The sequence below is a fragment of the Platalea leucorodia genome (genome assembly GCF_965183815.1).
Source record: "Platalea leucorodia genome assembly, chromosome: 5".
NCBI lineage: Eukaryota > Metazoa > Chordata > Aves > Pelecaniformes > Threskiornithidae > Platalea > Platalea leucorodia.
The window spans coordinates 76,645,074-76,668,755 of NC_138827.1; the positions used below are offsets into that span (position 1 = coordinate 76,645,074).

Here is a 23,682-nt window from a genome sequence, read left to right on the forward strand (position 1 = left end):
TTACGATGCACAAGAAAATTCAGAAGCTCTCATTTGGTGCAGATATCAGGCACTGAAGAGTAAGTACAGATCAGTAGAGCAACTTGTATGTAAGCACACCTCAATCACTGATCAGATTGAACTGGCGTAAACTGAAAAACAGATAAAGACTTAGGATGAATATCTAGTGTCATGCTGGTATGCTCCCTATTTTACATTAAAGTCCTAATTCTGCAACTGTTCATGCTGTATACAGCTAATGGACACTTGCTCCACTCTGGGGTAAACATGGTGACTTTCCAGCTAGGAATAGTCTAGACATTAGTACATACCAGATCTGTGTGACTCCTTCTTCTTCTCTGCATTCTCAATTAAGGTGGCACAGCACTCCTTGCAGCTTGTTATCCTTTCATACAAACCCCAACATCTGCATGCTTCACACACACAGGCTATGGAAAGATATGTCTGGTGAACTGCAAACAGCCCTTTCGTTAGTGTGAGCATTGAAGGAGCTATGGTGCATGAACAGAGGAGCTCAGGGCCCTCACCAGTGCCTGCAAGGACCAAGTGGTTACCCACAGCTTCACTGGTAGGAACATATATCAGCAGCAACATAGAGGGATAGTGAAGCAAGCAGTATTGGTTAAGATTGAAGAAACTGAAAACTGCCTGTGAACATGTCAGCAGGAACCAGGCTACAGCCTTAGCCACTCATAGTTTCCTTACCTGTATTGAAACCTGTGAAAGCTATGGGCAAGGTGGATCTGACCATCTATGGCCAGTGCCAAGGCCTGCTGCTGTCACGGAGCTGTGGAGGACCCTCTGCTTACAGATGGCCCTGGAGCCGTCAAAGGCGGCACAGTCATGGTGCTGAGCTGTGGGTGTAAGGAGCTTGTGCTTTGTCAAGGCCCAAAGCGTGCTATGCAGTCTCCCTATCATGTTTTTTCTCTTCTCGTATTTATGTTCCCCATATGTTTAATTTGTCTTCATTTTCCATGTTCTCCTGGTAGCTGCTTTGGTAGTGATCCTTTAGATAGGTCATACTTTTTAACTGAGGTATAAATGTGGGACTTCAGTGAATAGAATTATGTAATGGTAAACCTTATACTGATCCTCCAAGAACTATTTTTCTTAGTATCTTAACTGAGGAAAAACAGCTAATAAAGAATGGGGTAATAACAGAGAAGCAACAATATAACACTACTGAAAATACTATACAAGACATTGAGAAAATAAAGTACTTTGCCTGAAGAAAGCTTAGATGTATGACATGCATGTTAATGCTTCCTTATTTTCTTTTGAAGGATCGCCGCTTTAATGATGAGATTGACAAACTGACTGGATACAAGACAAAGTCACTCATGTGCATGCCCATAAGAAACAGTGATGGAGAGATTATTGGTGTTGCCCAAGCAATAAATAAGACTCCTGGAGGTGCCCCTTTTTCTGATGATGATGAAAAAGTAAGATTACCTTTACTTTTGTATTTTTTTTAAATTTCTTTTGTAACTCAGTACACTCTTGTAAAGGTACTTAATCCAAATAAGTAAATGGCACCGCTCTTGTGTTAATGATGTTTTTTAGAAGTGCTTAACGTAAAATGTATATTTTTGTTGTTCCCAACATAAAACATGTATCTGTTCTGTAAATGTGGGAAATCTGGTGGCTGAAACTTCAACTTAATGGTCTCTAAATCTTATGTAGACTTTTTTCATGTAGTAGATCTTAACAGGAAGACTTTTTAGTTTTGAAAACTTATCTGTAAGAATAAGTTCATGGGGGAAAACTATCACAGAGACACTCCTAAGCTTGCTGACTTTAAAAATCACCACCTTCTCTTAATGCTTTCCGTGGGATAAATGCATATGCAAAAGAAACTTTCTATTAGAGAAGGTTATGCATATACAACTTTATGCTATTCTAAGTTATAGCAGACTTGCAAACACCCATGAAAGGAAAAGGAGGGCAGGAAGGGGACACTTCATGGGTATATAAAGTGAAATTTGGAGAGTAAAGTGAAGTCAAAAGGCAGGAGAGTAGAGGGAGCCACAATGAGGCAACTTGAATTAAAGAAAGTGGGGAAAATAGGAAATGGTGCTGTTGAAGGCAGATGCGTACAGTTGAGCGTGGAGGGAAAATGTGCATAAAGCCAAAAGATTACTTGGGGAAAAGAATGGTAGAAGGCAGGAAGCTGGGGAGGAACACAACAGCAACTCTCTCTGCCCAGGAGAGAGAAATGCAGTCTCCTTCAAGCATGTAATAGGCAAATACACTTCTGTGTATTAAAATAGTATTGAATCTCATTTTTGTGGAAGTGTAGAGGCAGACTTTGCCCCCAGAAGCTCTTTATGTTGATTCAAAAGCAGTTAATAGTTGATGCAGAGCCATTGTTGGTGTGTTACATACATGTTGATGTGTCTGTGCTATGACAAAAAGGTGTTAAGTAATGCCTGCTGGAAGGGGAAAATCCTGTCTTGTTGGTTCATCTAAATAGATGGAGATGATTTTTCCAATCAGGATATCTTGATATGAACGAAACACATTATAAAGCTAAACTAACAATGGTTTATAAAGGCTGGGAAATATTGGTTAAATCAAATTCATCTTCCATAGAAACCATAGTAATTGTATCTTTGAGTACTACTTGAAGTTGCTATTACATTATTATTTTTACTTGTTATATACTTACAGCAATACATTTAGAGCATTGTGTATAAACATTTCATAGTTTGAAACAATTGTTTGGTGAGAATATGAATCTTTATATGAATAATGTCTGTTAATAGCATCATACTCTCCTTTGCTGTGCAGTGGGAGTAATTCAAAATTGATTGCCTTTTTGAAATTTTAGTATGTGAAGGAACCTTTTGCAGTCCGGGTGGAAAAATCTTTGCCAAGTGAAATATTAATAAGTGGGTGCATTAAAGTTGAGAGAGAGTAAAAAGGAGTACTGATTATTTTTATACCCTGTATTAGTTATCAGATGTCTTCCAACAGAAACAGTTATGAGCAAATATTTCTTTAGAATTTTATTAGATTGTTTAGCATAGCACAACTTTGCTATTAAGTGGAGGTCTTCCAAGCAGTTATTCTTAGCAATACCTGCTTACACATGAAGAGCCAGCTTGCTTGCTGTGTGCCACCGTTTGCTTTTGGTGCTTTTACTAAATCTGTTTCAACATTATATTCTGACCTGGTGTGCTCTTGGGCTGCTTGTTAACTTGTTACGGTTCAAGCTTCAGATTCTCATTAAGACCTAGCCATTTGGATCCAAGTTGAAAGATTACACGTTTAGATTGTAATCTTCTTTAAAGTACATTCAACAAATAAAAGGAGTGGAGGATAAATTAGACTAACAGTAAGAAAGCTTATGGTTTGACAGAGTAACAATACAGACAGCTCAGTTGCCCAGTTATACATAATACCATAGAGAGAGCTTTTAAAATATTTTTATAAATGCCAACTAACTGTGGTTACTCTTCACATGATACTCATTGCAGTGTGTATGTATATCTGGCATCATCTCTTGGTTAGATGTTTACTTCTGAATGGTGTTGAGTAACAAGGAAGAGAGTGAGTCCTATCTTTGGCAGTATCCCCTATTCTAGCACTACATTAAAGACAACTTTTCTGTGAAAAGCTTATAAAAACTCTTTTCCATAAAAATAATTAGCTTTTAATTTCTGTTTCTGCAAGGTGTCTGTGTAACTGATTCTGCATAGTGATTTATTTGGAATTAAATAACTTTAAAAAGAACTCTCGATTTTCAGATGCTACTTTTTCAGACACCTGAAGTGACCCAGTACTACTTAAATTGTTTCTTTATAAGTTATCTAAATTTGTGTAACCATTAGTTTGCTTCTGAATTACTTTTGATTCTTGAAAATCTCAGATGTTGAATGTTGGTTTATTAGCATACAATACAAATCTGGCAGTGTATGCTACAATGAGTAGCCAAATGCAAATTAAACAAAATTAAACCTTCTCTGAATAGGCTTTTTTCTGCACTTCTTTTTGTTAGTACTCTATGTCCATGTAAAGGGGATTTTGTTTAAAATGCAGCCTTTATCATGGATACTACATCTAATTATCATACATTCAACTAGCAAAACAACCGTGTACATGTGAATTGTGTATTACATAAGCATATTAATGTAAATATTTGATGCCAGTACTGAGGCTGTGGTATTTTCTTCCATTCAGTGGCTGCTAAATATTATCTAAAATCAGCAAGTTGCCCATAATTTAATTGCCATCTTTAAATGACTAGTAAAAATAATCACTGTTTATAATTATAAGCCTGTATGTTAGAAGTCTTCAAGAATGTATTAAATAGGTTCTTACATGTAGAGTTTATGGAAAAATAAATGCGAACATAACCGTTATCATGCCCTGTAGTAGATCTTAGATTTAATGAGGCCTGGCAGTCTGTGTGCTGTTATTTCCAAATCTGTGCTTTTAAGTTTCTTCACTCACTGATAACCTAGAAAGCACGATATACTTCTGAGAAGCAAGAGAGATTGCACTTCCAGGGGAATGTCTTGCAAGATTAGAAAACAGTTTTTTTATTTGTAGTATCAGCAAAAGTGGTTGTGAGGAAAGGAGGCAAGAAAAAAACTGGGAAATCCTTTTCAAAATAAGAAAAGATCTACCTGGGTATTGAGGTGGTTTGTGCAGAAAAGCCTGATGAGCAGCTGGCAAAAACACACAAGTTCAACTTTATGTTGATGTTAAAATTTCCAACAATTAGCAGCTTCAGAATGGTTAGAAAATGAAAATGTAAATTACCTGTCCTTGTCTTCCCCCCAAGCCCTCTCAAAGAAATGTCAGTATCATTTAAGTCTGACTCTTGTTTGCAAGTGTCTATCCTCTCTTAGTATTGTGCGAAGCAATTAAAATAATCTGTTGGGTTTTTCTTACAAAGCTACATGACTATATTGTGTAATGAAATGTCACTTGGGGGCACTACTGTCCTGAGTCAATAGGAAACAAAGAATTATGTTTTCAATTAGAATTAAGTAGATGCTAGCATCATTTTTATGTACTCTTAGTTATTTTCAGGAAGTTAAGAGCAAATAAAATATTTAAGATTTGAGGAGTTTTTAATGCTCCCAAGCTGTAACCAAGTTTATATTTTGCAATATGTAAAATGGAGTATTGGATTTCAAAGTTTGTCTAATTTTTTTTTCAGGGCGGATTTTCAGGTAAAAGCCTTTTACATCTCTGACCATGGTGATAACACAGCACTAATAATGAGTCTAAGTGAATTTTCTACATGTAATGATTGTTTCCCACTGCCAAATTTCTTTACTCCTTTTGGTGAGGTGTTTCAGCCAATTCATTGTTTAAGTGCAGAGCTAGACTTGACAGCCACTGGCACAAGAGAAAATGTTCTGTCTCACAATGTTTTGTCTCCCAAACATCAGTAGCTCAGTTGAACAGACTGATTTCAGATACTTCCAGTTTGAGACAAACAATGGTAGAATACCTTATTACTTTTGTATAGCAGCCATCACTATTGCATTATGTCGTGTAATTGGTAACTTTTGGGAAAAATAGGCTGGTGGTATACTTTTACATGTATTTCACAAATGAAGACACCAGTTCATCTGCACAGACATAGAGTAGGAAGATTAAAAAAACAAACCCATGAAAAAAACTGAGCACCCTGCGTGCATTCCCAATACTGTCCTGAAGATTCATTTAAGTATTTGTGCTGTTTGCTGGTGAGTCATACTTGTTCCAGGACTGGTGAGAAACTCAGCCTAACAAGAGCTTGATGGTCTTTAGATTATTGTATGCCCTTTAGAGTCTTCTGAGATGCGGTGCCAAAACAAATCTAATCCTCCATCAGAGAGGCTCAACAAACAGCAGCAGCAGCTCCACTGTCACTTAAACTGGCATCCTGGTTCCCTCTGGCTCTGACGTCTTCCTAGTCTGAAAGAAGTGAATCGACTGCAGGGAGACTACCCAGGACAGCCAGCTTGAATTAAATCCTGCTTGACTTGCTGAAAAGCAGTGGATTGAATGCAGTGAGATCCCCCCTTGGGAGGGGGAAGGAAGAACTGCATTTGGTTGTCTGTGCTCTGTGGATAGTTTTATTAGGAAATATATATATATATCTCCAGATTCCAGGATTCAGCTGGTTTATGTTTGGTTTGTGGGGGCTTGAAGATACAGTTCTCTTGCTCCAACATTTCTATTTCTTACATTCCTAATAACAGCCCTGTGATTCTAAATGGCCCAATTTAATGTGCTCTTCTTTGTCCATATTAGTTAAGGCTTAAATATGTTCTATACTGTGTCTACTATAGTGGTGAATGATTTACATGGATTTTGCTATACCTGCTAATTTGTTTTCTGTGAGTTTTTGCGTGATGGGCTTAGAGTCGTGCTGGCAGGCAGAAATTTCAAAGTCAGTTAGGATGGTTTCTTTATCTTAGGGAAGTAATCAACTGTAAATAAAACTACTAGGGAAGGGAGCAATCCAGAACAGGCAAACATTTCTGACTGTTGTGAAAATGATGACCATACCTCTGTGAATGTGTGGAATTTACCAAAAAAGTCACCTGAAAATTGTTTTGATGTGTCCACTAGAAAGGAATATAAGAAACAGATTAAGTAAATAATTTTTTGTGTTTCATATATTGCAGTATGTGATGACCTTCTTCTAACATCTACCTTGGTTCTCTGAAAATCTGCATGGCAGTGAGACTCCAAAAGCTATTATTTAAAATTGGCATAATCCTCAAAGTTATCATGTGGCCCATATGTCACTTACATCCCAATGCAAGAGACAAATTTGCTGGAAGAAGGCAGAAAGTAACAAAGGCATTTGAAGGATGAAGTTGCTGAAGCGCTACAACTATCTGGGAAAACTCTAATGGTCTATTAGGCACAGTTCTCAAAGTACTTGCTACGCAAATCTAAATTAAAATAAATCACGGTAACTGAACTCTCTTGCTGGGGGAGTTTAAAACAATTTGTCACTAGAATATTGGCTTTATCAAGGCAGCTTCACACCACTGGTTTGCAACCAACAACACCAAATGACTGCAGTGACAAATATTTGCATGGACTTCTTTCTGTCTTGCATATTCAGCCATGCTTTCAAGTTAAGCTGAAAGTCTAGACTTTGTTTTTAATTACAGAACTCTAGAAATGTGCTTGAAACTAAACAAAAATATATCTGTATTAATATCTCTGTTTTGAGAATGGCAGTTAATATTTGAATTGGACATCTTCATCTCTGAGGTATGGAAACATGTCTAAGATGTGTCTTACAGTGATATTTTAGTGAACAATTTCTTTTTTCAAATATAAATGCGTATTTTCCTAGGCTCAGGGGCTACTTTGTTGCTGTGTGTTTATGGTTATGTATTACGCTAAATCCTTGGTACCTGTTTGAGGCCTCTAGGTGCTATAATAAAACAGATAAACACGTTGTCAGATTTGGCATTAGGAAGGGTTTCTCTATAGAACAGTTCAGTGAAGATTTTCATGTGTGGGTTTTTTGGTAGGGGTTTTTTTGTGGTTTTTTTGTTTTGGTTGGTGGGGTTGGTTTTTTTTTGTTTGTTTTTTTGTTTGTTTGTTTGTTTGTTTTTTGTGGGGACTGGGGTTTTGTTCTTGTCTCATACGATGGTGACAGTGGGGAAGGTATCTGGGTTCTTCCTGCAATTGCCAGCTGGAATCTGAACCTGTTGGCTCTTCCCATATTTCCTGTGCTTGTATCTTCTTAAATAATTAATGCAGAGAGACTTGAACAAGTAAGAGCTCTTGTCTGTAAACCTAGACTGTCATTTAGCTAATGTTTGTAGTATTTGACTCAAACCTTGATAAACTAAATGGAAGAATCTCTGCTGACTTCATGGACTTTTAAACATCAAACCTCTGTCCATTTCTAGCATAGGAGCACTTTGTTAAATGCAACCCCCCCCCCAAGTCTATTTTATGAAGCTTAAATTCATCTGGGTCCGAGCACTGAAGTAAATAATAATAATTATTATAATAATAATAAATAATTGAAGTAAAATAATAAATTAGAACAGTTAAATAGGCAAAGCAAAAACCGTGCACGCAAGCAAAACAAAACAAGGAATTCATTCACTACTTCCCATCGTCAGGCAGGTGTTCAGCCATCTCCAGGAAAGCAGGGCTTCATCACGCGTTAAGGATTGGTTTTGGCTTCTGTATCCTTCCACTGGATGCAACCAGGCTCCAATAGGCTGAACACAGATTGTGGTAGACGGCTGTTGATCAAACACCTGTCTAAGATATCTCGATTCACTAGACGTAAAGATGACTCCTTAATTCCTTTTGTGAACGTTCATGGAAAAGTCAAAAAACTGGAGTGGTTGTTATACCAAACCCTCCTCCCCCCACCCCCCAACACAACAAAGGCCAGAGTGTCCTTCAAGTGAAGTTTAATTTTTTTTTATTATTTTTCTAGGAGATTTATCTAGGAGATATTTTCTAGGAGATATTTTGTCAGCTGCCTAGAGCCTGAAGTTGCCTCTGAGCTTGAAAACGGTGATCAGATTTAGAAATGGTAGTCAGTCGTGGAAACTGAGCCATACAAAGAGCCATGAGACAGAAAAAACTTTCATAATAGTTATTGAATGCTTGTGGTCAAAACAATCTGGTTGGCGCATGGAAGAACCCTGTACATATTTCTTCCCATGTTGGGCCTCATGTCTATTCAGCTCTATGAGAACCGTGTTGAATCTAATCACGGTATGGGAGCTGCTGTTTTTATGTACCCAAAGCTATGCGCAGGTTATGTTAAATCCATCCAGTAGATACATTAGATGATCTTCGTGTCTCTTGGATCAACTATTTCAAGTGGATTAGAGAATCACCAAGGTAGCATTGTAGTGGTTATTGTAAGGCGGCCTCGGCAACTGTGTAATGACTTAAGATGTTTTCATTGCCTAAAATACAGACACACAGAGCCCTGAGCCTTGAACAGGCTGATGGTAATAAGCAGTGCTTTGCAGCCTGAGTTGTTAAGGGTTTTTTTACTGTTCTGTTTTGAAATTTGTGGAAGCGGCCTGATTGATTTCCTGGGAAATCGGAGCCCTTTTCTTCGGATGTGATGGCATTAAGTATTTGTATCTAACGCAGCATTTGAGAACACATATTGCTGCTTTCCTTCATGCTTAGTTCAGTCATGTTATCAAAAATTATACTTACAATTAATAAAAATCATTGTGTCCCTGTTTGACAAAACTCCAGAGGAGTTATGATGATAAGTGATCCATTAGAGATGTTAATTATGAAGCATTCAGTAGCACCTTGGGTCTAAGTCTTACTAAGAGACCTTTGGGTCTTCCTGCAAATTCTGAAGCATAAAAATAGCCCTGGAGCTTGTGCTCTGTTTTCCCCTTTCATTGGTATTCGCGAGGGGTTGCAGCAGGCCTGGAGCCAAGGAGTCCAGATCTCTACTGGTCAAACACATGAACAGACTTCACAGGAAGACTGGTAAGGCAACCAAATGCAGTGATCATGGGACTCCTTTGCCTTGCCTTTGTGCAGCCATACTACGTTCTTCAATGAGCAGAATAGTGTAAAGTTTCCAACAGTAAGCCCAGAAGCCAAGAATTTCTGCAGTTCTGATCATAATTTTCAGACACTTCAGTAACTGGAAACTGATGTTATATTACTTTTATCTTTTGTATTAATACTATATTAATAAATTTTCACTTAAATGCTTTCAATACCAAAACAACAATCATACAAGGGCTCAGGAGGATTAGAATTTTGTTTGGTTCATCTGTCAGCAGAATGAAAGCCTGCCACAAAATAGTCTGAGGGCTATGATGTGTATTTGTATTACAGTATAACTCTTAGGTACTGTCTAGATAAGGAATTGACCAGAAAAGCTTTTTTTTTTTTTCCCCCAGGAGAAAACTATGTTATTACATTACCTAAGGAGTAAATTTTTACCTTCAGCTGTCTTCCTTTTCTTGGCAATACTCCCTTAAACCAACTAAATTATTTTGATCAAATGGCTCATTAGAAAAATCTTGTTTGCTTCAAGTGAAACCTGCATTGGGGCCTCGTTATGGAAGCATGTAAAAGGAAACCTTTCTGGTGGGCAGCTGGTGAAGCCTTCATTTCTGACAGTTACTGGAGATGTGCCCTGTGGGCTGCATGGGAGGACTTTGTCCCTAGTGAAGTGTTTTCTGAACTTCTGTCAGTCTGTTCAGTTCTCCATAGCTGTTCTTCATAATAACTTCAAGGCTTGATATACTTCTAGAAAATAGCATTTCGCATCTCCTGCGAATTGCTTATATTTCCTGAAGCAGAATGAAATGTTCATATAGCAGTTCCTGCCATCAAAAGTATTTCCCACAGGAATACTGATGCTAAGCCTGTCTGTACCTATAGGTTACATGATGAGAAACTGCAAACTGCTTAGCAAATCACTTTGCTAAAAATTAAGTCAACCTCTGACCTTAAACATGTTATTATGGGCTTCATAAGAAACTGTAATTAAAACAGTATTCTGTCATTGTAGCACTGACTCACGGTATGCCCTTGGGCAAATCACTTTACAGTGGTCTCTCTTCTGAAACATAATTTTAAAAATGGCATTAGATGGTTCCATATGTACTATCAGACTTTCCATTTTAAGTATTCTTACTTTATAATAAGGAAATTATTTTCCCTCTTGAGCTCAGCCTGAGCTTTTGAAGCCTTGTTGAATGCTTTCTTTGCATGCAGCAGCTGTAATCTGGACAGATCTGGTTAGAAAACACCAAAGCAATTTCACAAAAATAATTTCAGCTGTTTGTTTAATAGTCCCAGCTTTACATATAATATCTCATCTCCATGAAAATTGTGCCACCCTGCTGTCCTTGATTGGTTTGCAAAAGTGTAACTGGTCTATAATTGGTGAACTCCTGATTGTACATTAGAAGGAACTCAGTCCTCCTCCGTGCTGTCTTTGCCATTGCCAGCCTGAGAGATTCACGGCTGCATCCCAGCAGTTGGAGTATGTAAGCAGCAATGTAGCTGTAATGCCTGCTAGGAGTGTATAGGAATGCATTTCCCCTATATCTGGGAAAATGACTGTTTAATTCAGTGGCCACAAATGAATAAAACTCTTGTCCTCTTCTTTCATAGGAACATAAGAAAAGATTGGCTACCTCAGATGAAAGGTCTGTCCAACCCAGTGACCTTTCTCTGTCAGCTGCTGAAAGCAAATGCCTGGGATGAGGCAGGCACAGGATGGTATTTCTCTCATGTGCTCCACCAGTTTCCCATGATTTGCGGCTCAGGGCCAGACATGGTATCTTTGTATTTAATACCACCCTGGAGATTTTCTACTTAGGAATTTATTCAGGCAATTCTCAAAGCAAGACAAGCTTCTAGATTTCACGACATCCTGCACATTGTGTGAAGAAATGCCACCTGTCTTTAATTAATTTCATGTTATTCCTCCTTGGTTTGCTTTTAGTGAACACAGTGAAGAGTCATTCGCAATTCATTTTTCATGGCAATTGTTTTGCCCTAAAAATCTTTAGCCTTTAAATTAAAAGCTGTGAAGTTCCCACCTGGAGCAGCAGTCTTCCCTGCAGTCAGCTGTTTGCTTTGGCAGAAGGGGTGCCTGTTCCCCAGAGCCCTGGGCAGCGCTTCTGGTCTGCTGTGGCAGTCAGTGCTTTCCATGTCTGGGGAAGTAGAAGTTACTTGAACCATTTTTCTGTACCTTCTAGCCTGAAAAAAAAAAAATGGGAACTGGACCTGGTGTTGCAAAACTAACTGTCAGGTATGCCCGGAACTGTTTTTGAAAGCCAGGGCAGACCTTCATTGCTTGTTGGCATCCTGATGCCACTGCATTACTGGAATATAAAAAAAAAAAAAGGGTTTTGTTCATCATCTAACCTAGTTAGTCTACTTTGCCAATTGTTAACTTTAGCAAAAATTGTTATTGTTCTTATGAAAGATTCCAGAGCTCCCTGAATAATTTTGGATGTTGCGAAGTGTTGTGTTTTTAATAAAAAAACCTTTACAACAAAGCATAAAAAACATGTCAGGTCACCAGTGAAAGTTAATCAACAAGATTAACTATCACTGTGCAGCAACATTACATGTTCAGAGTAGAGCTGACTAGAATTATGAAAGCTAAAGTAGTTTAACCAGCTAATGATAATGGGTTTGCATCTCTTGCCTAGCTGGCAAACACTAAACTAGAGTTAAAATGATCAATATTATGATGATTTTTTCAGTTGGAATGTTGGAGCTGTCAGAGATAATTGAGCCACGTTGTTCGTAATCATGAATGGTGGTCAGAGACTTCAGCAAGGAAATTATGCGGTACACTTCAGGTAACTCTTAACAGGGTAAGCAAACTGTGTTTAGAAAAATATTTCCCATGAACAGCATAGTGATACAGGCAGGGGCACCAGGAAGAACGCTTCATTTAACAGTGCTTTGTGAAAGCTGTAAGCAAGCACCTTAATTGTCAATTCAGTCTGTGGGGAACCCTTTTACTTAGAATATTTATCTGCGTATGTTTTTAGCAAAACAAATATTTATACTGGCAGCTATCAAGGCTACAGTCTTTGGATTGAACTTGACCTGAATGTAACCCGAGTATTAATTTGCTGGCAATTTGCTATCTATGTGGTAGAATGGATAAAAACAAATCTTGTTTTTTTTTCTTTTTTTTTTTCCTTTTTTTTTTTTTTTTTTTTAAAAGGCCTTTGCCGTATAAAAACAGACTGGAATTTTGTGATGCTGGTGTCATGGTTACAAGGCAAATTCAATGATAATAGCTCTCTGGCATGATAATAGCTCTCCAGTGTTGTGGCATGCTTTTAAACTGGGAGGTGAGCGGAAATGCCCTGGAGCTGTAGTGGACAGGGTCCAGTGTGTAGGGCTGTGTTGTGGGGTCCCAAGTATGGGGAGGCAAGTGCCGAGTGATGAAAGACTTGTGGAGGTCTGAGAGCTGAGAATGTCCTAGCTGCCATGTGGTGAGGTGTCAGTGGGATGTCTTGCACGATAGTGGAGCCACGTGTTGTGGTCTGAGCTGAAGCAGCCCTGCAGACTTGTCCTACAGAGCAGAATAGCTATGAATATGGTACTACTTCCTACTAAGGAGAGGAGGCTTTGAAAGAAGGAAGCTTGCCAAGACATGTTACCATAAACACAATCTGAATTTTCCTTTTCTGTCACACACAGTGGAAAACACGTTAAATGTTGTTAACAGGGGCTACATACTCACTTTTGTGCTTGAATCACAAAGGTTTATAATCTGCTTTAGCCTAGAGTTTCAGGGCTTCTCCTTCAACTCAAGGTGTAAAGTCATGAGCTTTTAATCCTGTATGTCCAGAAGTTTTGGTTCTCAGTGATGGCAAAGACTGTTGCTACCCTACTGGACGTGTGCAGCAGCTGAAATGTGGCCTCAATAATACTGCTGTTGCAAGGGCAAACTCCAATCTCTAGTCTCTTAAAGAATATAAAATAATTCTGAACTTCAAGAAGTTGGCAAAATTTGAAAGAGCAGTAGGGATGTGGATGATTTATAAAAGCTGAAGTCTGCCTGCAAAAATGTTAAACCAGCAGGTTGGTAAGAAGATTCTTACTAAAAAATTAGAGCAACAAAACACTGCATCTAATACAAGTTTTGGAAAAACATGCAATGTAGAGACTGTACTTTTCCTTATAAGTGGAGGGAATAATCTCTGGTTTTGTGTGATCTCACAAACATCTGACAAAATCTGACCACTGAGTGATAAACTCAATAGTTGCTGCCAGCCCAAGCAGTTCATACACAAATGAAAGTATTTTATTTTTCTGAAGTGGGTTTTGGGAAATCACCATATGCAAGAAGCAGAGGCCATTCCAGTGAGATGTGAGAAGGTGTAAGCTACCATAAGAGCCTGTAGGAATGAGCTTGAGCATTTCATGTGCTCAGCTATCAGTCTTATGAGGTTTGAGGGTGCTGCACTGATGTTTACATTTGGAAGAATAAAGATGGGTTTTTTCCTTTTTTTTTTTTCTCAACCTATTACAACTTTTCACATATTCTCTAAAAATTAGGTTCCATTTTCAGAGTAGAAATAGAGGAAAAGAATGGTGAGAAATTTATTTTATAAGCCTGTGATCTATGTATAAGGAGGATTTAATATATGTTAATCAATAAAATGAATTCTTCCACTAACTACTCAGTGATCATCTTCCTCACTGATGTAATACTAAACTAGTATGTCCTGAACATTAAAACAAAATACTTCAATTATTGTTTCATCATGTATTTAGACTTTTTCTTTTAATGAAAACGGAACTAGAGATGAATAACTTGGATTGATTCTAATTTAATTTATTCTAATTTGCATGGCCTTCTGTTTTGCTTCTGCTGTCATTTTGTGGATTTTATGAGAATAGATACGTCAAGTCAGATACTAAGATCTATTTTTGCTTATATAAAAAGATTAATTTAGATGTTAGATGCTTGTAGTAGAATGTGATGTTGAAGCTGGAAATATCTAACTGTTAAAAATATCCACAAGGTACTGTTTTAAACAGAACCTGCTTTTCTTGGATAGTTGCTGTAATTCTGATGTGAAGTTAATCAGGCAGTGTGTTTTTATGTGAGTATGATTACGAAAGTGACTACCAGGAACAATAACCAGAACATTGTGTATCCAGATGCATCTTCTACAAAGGCAGAGTTATAGCAGCAGAACTGTGTTGGTTTTCTTTTTTTAATGGAATTATTTTGCATTTACTTTCCTCTTAATATTTTAATTTTTTGAGTCAATCCTGTGTTCTGCTTTTCCTGGAGGACAGAGGTCTCTGCCTGACTGGCAGCAGCTGCTGCTGCTGGGAGTATCTGTTGCCATGCCTAATGGTATGGTTATCATATCCCTGCTAGTCTGGCATTGGGACTACTGAATTAATACTCAAATTTGTGGTCTTGTGATTGGTACTGTTGCGTTAATCAGAGCTGCATACTGATACCTTATCACTTTCATTTGCAGTTACTATCACACAAAAAACCCTGAGAATGGGCTGACTGTAAAATAGCATTCAGAAGCACATGTAGGAATGCAGAAGCTGTTGTCTCTGTAAGGCAGGTTTTTGCGGCAGGGAGAGGAGAAGCAGAGGCAGGAAAGGGCAGGGCTGGGGGAGTGAAAGGCTGGAGCAGAGCCAGGCTGAGGGCACAGCAACGAGTGATGGAGAAAGCATCCTGCACGCCTGCCTTTGAGTCCAGCGCTCATGTGCCACCAGGAAAGGGTCTCGCCCCCTCTAGTGGCTTGCATTCCTACTTGGTTGTGATGATGATATAAAATTAAATGAGCACGTATAACTAGAGTAGTGCCTCACAAAGGTAAGTTGTGACTCTCCTTTAGCGTAGTGTTTCTGGTATTTTTAGTACTTTTTTAGCACTAAAAGATGGCAGCATGTTTTGTTAAGTGTTAATTAAATCTAGTTACCCATCTTCATGCTTCTTCCACGTTTTCTGATAGACGTTTACTCCACATCAATGCAGCCCAACTTTAGACTAAGCATGCTACAAGCGTTTGCAGCTCTCCATGTCAAACCAGCGCTTTACAGTTCGAGGTGAGGATTGAAACCGTTCGGTGCTCGCCGTCAGATTGTGTTAAGTAGCAGCAGCCTGTTCACACTGCCATCAAGTGGATGCAAGGCGTTAGGCACCAGCGCAGTGTTTGAAGTTTCTCATCACCTTTGTATTACATCAAAATCTTAGACATGCAAGTAAGTCAAGTTAGTTTTATTGATTCTGGCAACACCTGCAGAGGCCTCTCCTTTCTGCCTGCAATACTGAAGAAGCAGCGTTAGTTCTCTAGAACCACGTGCTTACATAGGAAGATCAATCAAGATTTTTTGCTCCATAGTTTGTCTGCAACTGACTTACCATGCAAGGTTGATTTTAATATTGATGTCCTTATCACATGTGAATAATTGAGACTTCACTTAATGTAGACTGAAGTACTCAAACAGTAGTAACTGCCAGAATTGAAGATGTGTTCACAGCTGCATTCGGAGCTTTCCATGGGTCATGTTTGCTTTACGAGCAGTATTTTGCCATTTCTTCTCCTGTGACTTTGTTGTGTAGCCTCAGACCTTACTTGCCTTCCACCTTTCAATGTTTTCCTGAAGATAACAAGAGGAGATGACCAGATCCAAAAATGGACTCGGACATCTAAAGCAAGACTTCAAGTGTACTTCAGGCATCTTCACTCAAAAGTAGTTTTATGGTTACTGGATCCAAGAAATGCCTTGCACTCAATAGCTACCTCCCTGTTCATCCACAAAGTTATCTAGTGTGTCTGCATACATTGCTGCTTCAGTCTGGCAGCATCATCAATTATTAAAAATTGAACAACCTTTTCTTTTGTTGGATGTTGAAAGTAGCTGAACATTTTCCGACAAGATAATTTTTTGATTATTTATAGCTTTATCACATTTTTGATGTTTAAGGCGAATGTTTCCATGCTGACTTTTTTCCTTGAGCAGAAAGTCCTTTGTATTTTGCCTTTTTTCTTTTAATCTACTCAAAATATATTTTTTGCAAACTGTTTTTGAAAATATTTTCTTTGTCGAGCTCTTGCGCACCAAAGTTCTGGAAAAGAAGCCTTGACGTTTGGCTGTGAGCTGGGATACACGTAGCTGGATACACATCACAGGTGCTGTGAGGTCTTCAATGCTGTCCATGTGGTTTAAAAAAAAGTTTGCTTTTTTTTTTTTAAATTGCCTCCTCAGAACTTTGTCATTCTGCATTCTAGTTTATGGCTCATTTTACAGCTCACTCATTTTTCTCCTCCCACTTCAACAATTGTATCATCCTTTTTGCAACAGGCAGCGTACCCTGGTGCTGTACATGAAGCCTGTCTTCCCTCTGTGTTCCCTTTTTCTTACCCTGTTGATATCCTTTTGCTACTGTCTGTTGTCTCCCTATGCTTTGTGCAGATGAGTGCATTTCTGAAGGGGGTAAGAGTCTCAATAGATTTGCTGTTTGGTAGGACTCTGCATGTATCACTTCTCACTCAGACACTGAACATGGTGGTGGTAGAAAAGGTCATTCCACAAAATCTTTTGGTGTTATAAGAACTTCAGCATGTTCAAAGCACTACTAGATTTCAGACCAATGAAAGCTGCTACTGGAGGTTATCACAGTCTGGCACTGTCATAAAGTATTGTATGCCTCCACTTTCAGATATTACTAGAAATGAATACAAGGGTGTAGAATATCCTGTGTCCCCACTAAATTATTTGCAGAAAGGAACAACTAAGTTTACTAGATCTATATGCTGTACAATGCAGTATGTCCATTCTTTTTGAGCCTTTCTTATTTATTAAGCCTTTTTACCATATTATTTTAGTATTGTTTATAATTTTCCTTTGTTTTGCTATCCAATCTCTGTTTGAATTTAATTTTTATTAGTGGAATACTGTTTTATTTCTAACTTATTCTTCTGCAATACAAAGAGATTTTTCTCCTCCCTTTCTATTTTACTCATCCTTGTCATACAGGAACCTAAGGGAAGCAATGCAAGTGAAAGATACAGCATTAAAAAAGAAAAAAACACCACCACAACTGTAGGCACAATATCTAATAAAAAGTTAAAAAATAGAGTAAAATTGAGAGTATGTGGGAAGTATGGAAGTGGTGACTATTCCTTGCTAAGACAAAGTGGAGCACTTTCTAAGACAGATCAGCAGAAGGGCTGCTCATCTAATAAACAAAAGCAGAAACTAGAAAAGGGAAAGGATCCACCAGGTAGAAAAAGAAACAATTTTGGTCAGGATAGCAGTAGTGGAGAACATACATCACAGCATCTGTGGTGCAGATAGGTAACACAGGATGGCAGGTTGTCTTCTGCTTGCTAGTCTAAGTAATAGCATAGCTGAGGGGCTGGTTGTATACCTTAAATATGTAAAGAGGAATGTAATGTGGAAGAGAAAGGTGTGGGGGGGAACCCACAGAAAAACAAACCCAAAGAACCAACAAATCAGCCCTGATATAAATTGAGCTTTGTAGTTACCCTATAGGGTAACTATAGTTACCCTATAGGTAACCTATAGTTAACCTATAGTTATATATAGTATAGTTAACCTATAGTTACCCTATAGGGTAACTTTAATTGTTGAAAAATTGTTTTGAAATAATAGGCAAAGCCTCAGGAATTTTAGTAAGATAATGTTTGCTTTCACACCCCCCTTTTAAGAGGCAAAATTGGTGATAACTTCAATTCAGTGCAGTCTTCTTGGAAATTAAGTCAGGATACAAATGTATCTTAAATTTTCTTCTTGTCATGTTTTGGTCAGTACTAATACTTTCAGAAAGCATTTGTCAGGATGCTAAGTGCAAAAATATTTCAGGGTAGGTGGTTCTTTGAACTAGAGTTTTAACAAACTTACGTACTGTGGGTTTTGATCTCTCATCCCTCAGCCATAGTTCTCTGCAGCAGTGGTAACAAGCTTCGGACATGTGGTAAAAAGGTTTCATGCAAGCTTAGGGAATTCTGCAGGAAGTCACCTGTCTTCATTCTTGCTTTTCTTATGTAGCTGTCAGCTTTGATTACCAGAACATTAATGCCTTTTCCAAAGCCCCAAATTTTGTTGGGGTTTTTTGGGGTTTTTTTGTTGTTTTTTTCATTTTGTTATTTTGGGGGTTTCTTTTTTTTTTGGTTGTAAAAATGAGAAAATCTCCTGCCCTTGGTTAAATTGGGGGGTGAGGGGAAGTATATGAGAGGGACGGAGATTAAATAGCCAAAAAGAGGCCGTCCATAAAACAGAGGAATATTGGTCTATCTAACTGGGTTGTCTAAGTGCTCTGGGATATTATATCTGCTTAAAAGAGCAGAATAAAAGGTAATAGTTCCAATACAGAAGCTAATGTGTTTTTAAGACCCTTAAGTCTTTTTTGTTCAAACAATTTAAACTGTTTAGCAAATGCTACTGATACTGTACTTGGTTTTTCAGGTAGAAATGGAAATAATGCCATTTGTTTCTTGGGTAGAGCCCCCAGTTTATCCTGTGTTGTTTCTTAGCTCTCTGAACTATTGCTATTAGCCACCATCTCTTCTCCTGCAGAGGATTGCTGCAAGGAGATCCTGAAGTTAACTCTGTGCTTAGGTGTAATCACTATGTCTATGTGGGATTCTTAGCTGGCACTTGAATGCCAGAAAGTACTCCAGGTAAAATATACTCTAGATCAAACTCACCAGTCAACCAAAAATGTGGAATCCAGGGTTCGAGGCTTGGCGTTGGTTTAACCGTGGCAGCACTCAGATTAGAGTCTGGCATGGAGGGGCAAGGCTTCATTTCTGGGCAGTGTAGCTCCTACTCAGGTGCTCACTCACTGTGTGCAAGTTATAAGCCAAACCCATAAGTAAAGATAGTGTGTGTTTTGTGTCATCATTAATACATGCTGCTCTTGAGCAATCCTAAACTAAATTCTATAATATATTGTGATTTCTTTTTAGGAAATCCTATGTAATACATTGAATGACTTAGGTAATTATTTTTATTCTCTCAAGAGAATAACAGGAGTGGTAAATTTAAAGAGAAAATTTTCAGTACAAGTGTTATGGAGATGATGAATCCTCAGCTTTTTTAGGTACATCATAGGTTTATCTCTTTGGAAAGTGTGCCTTTATTTTATGTGTCCATACGTTATTTATTTTTTTGTTTGTTTATTTACCTAGAAGCCTCACTCATGGTCCCAAGACCCCAGTACAGTAGGTGCTGTACACGCAATGAGCAGGAGGCAAGCTTCTCCAAAGAGATGGTAGGAAGTATTACAAAAATGACAGATGGGATGTCATAAATACATGTCTGATGACCTTTTAGTAGGCTTCCATAGACCTTTTGGATGCTTTGAGGGAATTTAATTTTTGTGCTTTATAAATTTTTCAGCTGAAAGTAGGCCACAAAAAGGAATGTCAAGGGAAGAAGAAAAATCACATAATAGTAGTCATAGTTGAGAAACTGTAGAAGTGGCAAACTCTTCACTTCTAAGAACTGGACTGGGGTTGCAGATCAGGCTGGCTCAGGAAATCACAGGATGGTAGCATTAGGCCAAAAGTTGGATCTGGTCTTTCCAGGGACAGAATGATAAATAGATACCTCTGCCACATTTGCATCAATGCAGTTGTATGTTAGTGGTTACAATACAGTAGAAGGGTCCTGATGCAGTGTTCAAGATTCCTTTCTATCAAAAACATACTATGTGTTTTCCTTATGCATTATGGTTTAACACTTTAAAAAAAAAAAAAACAATCCTGTGTCGATGATTTTGCGGTATTAACATGGTTAATGTTTTCAGGAAGTAATCTTAAAGCCAGCTCTTTGAAATACTTTGGTTTTTCTGGAGCAGGTTCCATAAATGGTGTTTTGTTCCCAGTTCATATGTTTTGGATCATCATACTTTAATATACCATTCTTTCTTGTACTCTTTTTGACATACTATATAGTTATTCATCATTGGTACTATGTATCCCAGAGCACAGACACGTATTTATGCTAGGAAAGTTTTTCCTTCCTTTTCTGGAGGCATGTGGATTCTTTTGGGCAGGAAATTTTCCTTGACTCTGGACAAATACAATTGTATTCTTTCATAAAAGGAAAAAAAAGGCATTATTGATGAATTATGCCCTGTCAGCAGTATTACTAAAATGTAGTAACAAAATAATACTCAGTGCTGCACAGGCATAGCAATACAAACCCTACTGATGATAATAGGAACAGGGGGTTAAATCTATATACATTATTTCAAGAAGCTTTCACTATTATCTTCCACTGTCATTTGTTTTCCCTTACTGTGTGGTGTTTTGAAACAGATTTTTTGCATTTTTTACATTAGTGAAGGGAATAGGTATCCCTCTATTAGGTTGTTAGTAAAGCCGTAATAAATAACTAATATTTAAATTATGTTTACAGTGTCAGGCAGCTGAGAGATATACAACACACTAGACTTGTGGGGGACAAGGTGGTTGTAAGCCTTGATTATAAATGGCCTATTTACTTGAAACTTCTACTGAGTTGAGAGCATACCAAGCACAGAGTTTGGTTCAAATCTGCAGTCCTTAGCTGAGAGTCTGTTGTTGGCAGCAGCGTTAAAAGGAGAGCTCAGCCTGGAGGTAGAGGAATGGGGGGTTGTTTCAAATTTTCAAGATTATTTGGTACTCTGGAGGTCGCTGCAATATTTAGTAGACATTAGAACAGTTAAACTCAGTAAGTCTAATTTATTGAAGCTTCTCTGGGCTCTCTCTGCAGTCTGCAAGAGCTCCAAATGCTACCTTGTACTCTGTGCTACTGTCCGATCTGCTTATGCATACAGTTCTCACCTGTGTATGTCTGCTTTCCACCTATACGCATCTTCTCCTATGCCTTGGGGAGAAGAGGTGGCAGTGGTCTCCTCAGTTGGGACCGGGGAAGTAAAGGTCAGAATTTGTCCCCTTTAACTAAAAATCCATCTTTTAATTTGCAGGGAGCACTACATTACTCTCTGTTAGAAATGCAATTAGTTTTCCACATGAGGTTTTAATTCTCCCTGTGTCTTTTAATGCTATTGAATTAGGACCCCAATTGTATTTTGTATTATACAGGATAACACAAATAATTGGGTTCAATACCATTAGCCATTTGTATTAGCAACTGTATGAATGGGCAGCAGCTCACATCCAAAGAGCTCTCAGACACTCAGATTATAGACTTTGACGCAGCTGGAAGTAAATGAATGTGGTGTTCTGCAGTATAGTTGAAATCAAGGGACTTTTTATGCAAGGTGACTCACACTGTAAAACACAGGGAGACAATCACAATGCTATTTTTTTTAATGTCTAAAACAAGGAGAGTGCTTATCCTTTCATTGGTTAATGGAACAGTAAGTGCATTATAAATGTACATATTGGTATTGTCAAGTGTTGGGCTAAACCTTCTTAAAGTCAGTAGCTTTAATCACTGGGCTCTTCATTTGTTGATAGCCATGTGAAGCTATTAGGCTCCTTTATGGAACATAAGGCTTCGGTCAACAGATGTCCCCAAAGTGATGTGCACTTGTCACAGCCCAGAACAGAGGTGCTTACATGGTACATGCATGTGTAGGCAGAAATAACAGAGAGGTTTCTGGGCACATATTAGTGAGAAGTAGCAGAGGCCTGAGTAAGATGGGAAGAAAGTTTTTGTCTGAAGGCTAACTTAAAGAGAGTTAGCACTTAAAGCAAAAAAATCTTCTCCTGCTTATTTTCTGCTTGGTTCAATGGGATGAGACTTAATACACTCTTACATAAAATAACATCTCTTCAAAGAAATATTTACTTCCTTAATCTAGTTCTCCTTTTAATGAAACCAACTTGCAGTCACAGTTGGGCTAAATGGGCCTGAAAAGACTGTAAATCACACATCTGTGTATAAAATTCAGTACTTCTATCAAAATATAAATGTTAAATCTGTACCTGCAATCTGTGTTTAATATTTTTTGTGATCAGAAATTAACTCCTCCTCCTCAATGAAACAAGCCCTCTCTCAACTTATGTTTGAAGAGTTTGCCCAGACATTTCTAGAAATTGCAGAAGTGTTTGTGGTAGCTATTCATGACCTGACTTTTGCCTTCAGAAATCCAAAATGCATAAGATGACTGGTTGCTGCCCTTTCACATTTCTCTTGCACTTATGGGAACACACAAAATAAGCTGAAGTATCACTTTGCTACTGGTATTGTTAATGGAATACCATTCCCATTGTCTGCCTTCATACAGTGTGTGGGAAGGGAAAGATTTTTTTCATAAATAAGAATTACTTATAAATTCCAGTGCAGCTTGCTCTTTTTTTCAAGAATGTAAATGGATGCTGGGCGCATCAGCAGGAAATTGATTTTTATATTCAAAATGAAGCTTTATGGGTATTTATTTGTGTATTTATTGCAGATAGTCTCCTAGCTCTAGTGTAGCTGTTGGTAATAAGTCAAGCCTGTTTAGTTATGGTAGGAAGTGTAACATTTGTAATCACATAAATCACATGCTTGCAGGATAACTGTGAAAGTCTGTTTTCAGTATGCTTGTCCATACACTGGATGAAGTTCTGGCATGGAAGTCCATGGTTTGTTTACTTTGACTTTATGGCACTTAATTTACCAGCTGTTATCATCTGAACTTAGTATGTCTTTATGGAGACATCTCCTCCCAAGGAGACCTAAGAGCAGTGTTGCTGCTATTCAGAGTCCTAGAGAAGGGAAATGTTAATGCTCCTCAGCTGCAGAACAAGGAGAAGATCTGGCACTTCTGAAGCTAAAGGCTGTGATCCACAGTGGTAACTAATGCAGAAAACAAGCAATGCTTCTCCGGTGCCTTGGTTGTTCCTCAGTACAGAACAACTGTAGGAGAAAAGAAAGAGTTGCTTGGAGGAACACAAAAAAATGCATTGTTCTTACAGACAACTTTATCTCTGAAGAACTTAAACATTCATATTGATACGGAAGCAGAGGAAAAATCTGGTTTGTTGGGATTGTTTAGGAAATGAAAACGTTTTGTTCTCTGTACCCTTGTGGTACTTTCATAGTACCTTGAAATCTTCTAGTGATGTTTGCTTAGAAGCAATGGCTTGTAGTAACCCTCCAGGTCAGTGGTAGAGCTGAGAAAGTAATCACAGCTCTGTTTACTTCTTTGTGTCCTGGCTACTGGAACTAATCTTTTCCATTAATAAGAGAGAAAATAATTGTATGCTGATT

The 23,682-nt window shown here is 38.1% G+C and overlaps 1 protein-coding gene across 1 annotated transcript in view; it reads left to right on the forward strand.

Moving 5' to 3' along the window:
• Positions 1-23,682, forward strand: part of PDE11A (phosphodiesterase 11A) — a gene marked incomplete at both ends in the record, with an annotated part of 139,464 nt that overhangs the window by 17,306 nt on the left and 98,476 nt on the right. Inside the window, one exon of the mRNA XM_082312211.1 lies at positions 1,284-1,442. Within this exon, the coding sequence (XP_082168337.1) occupies positions 1,284-1,442 (159 nt within the window). The remainder of the gene's footprint in view (positions 1-1,283; positions 1,443-23,682) is intronic.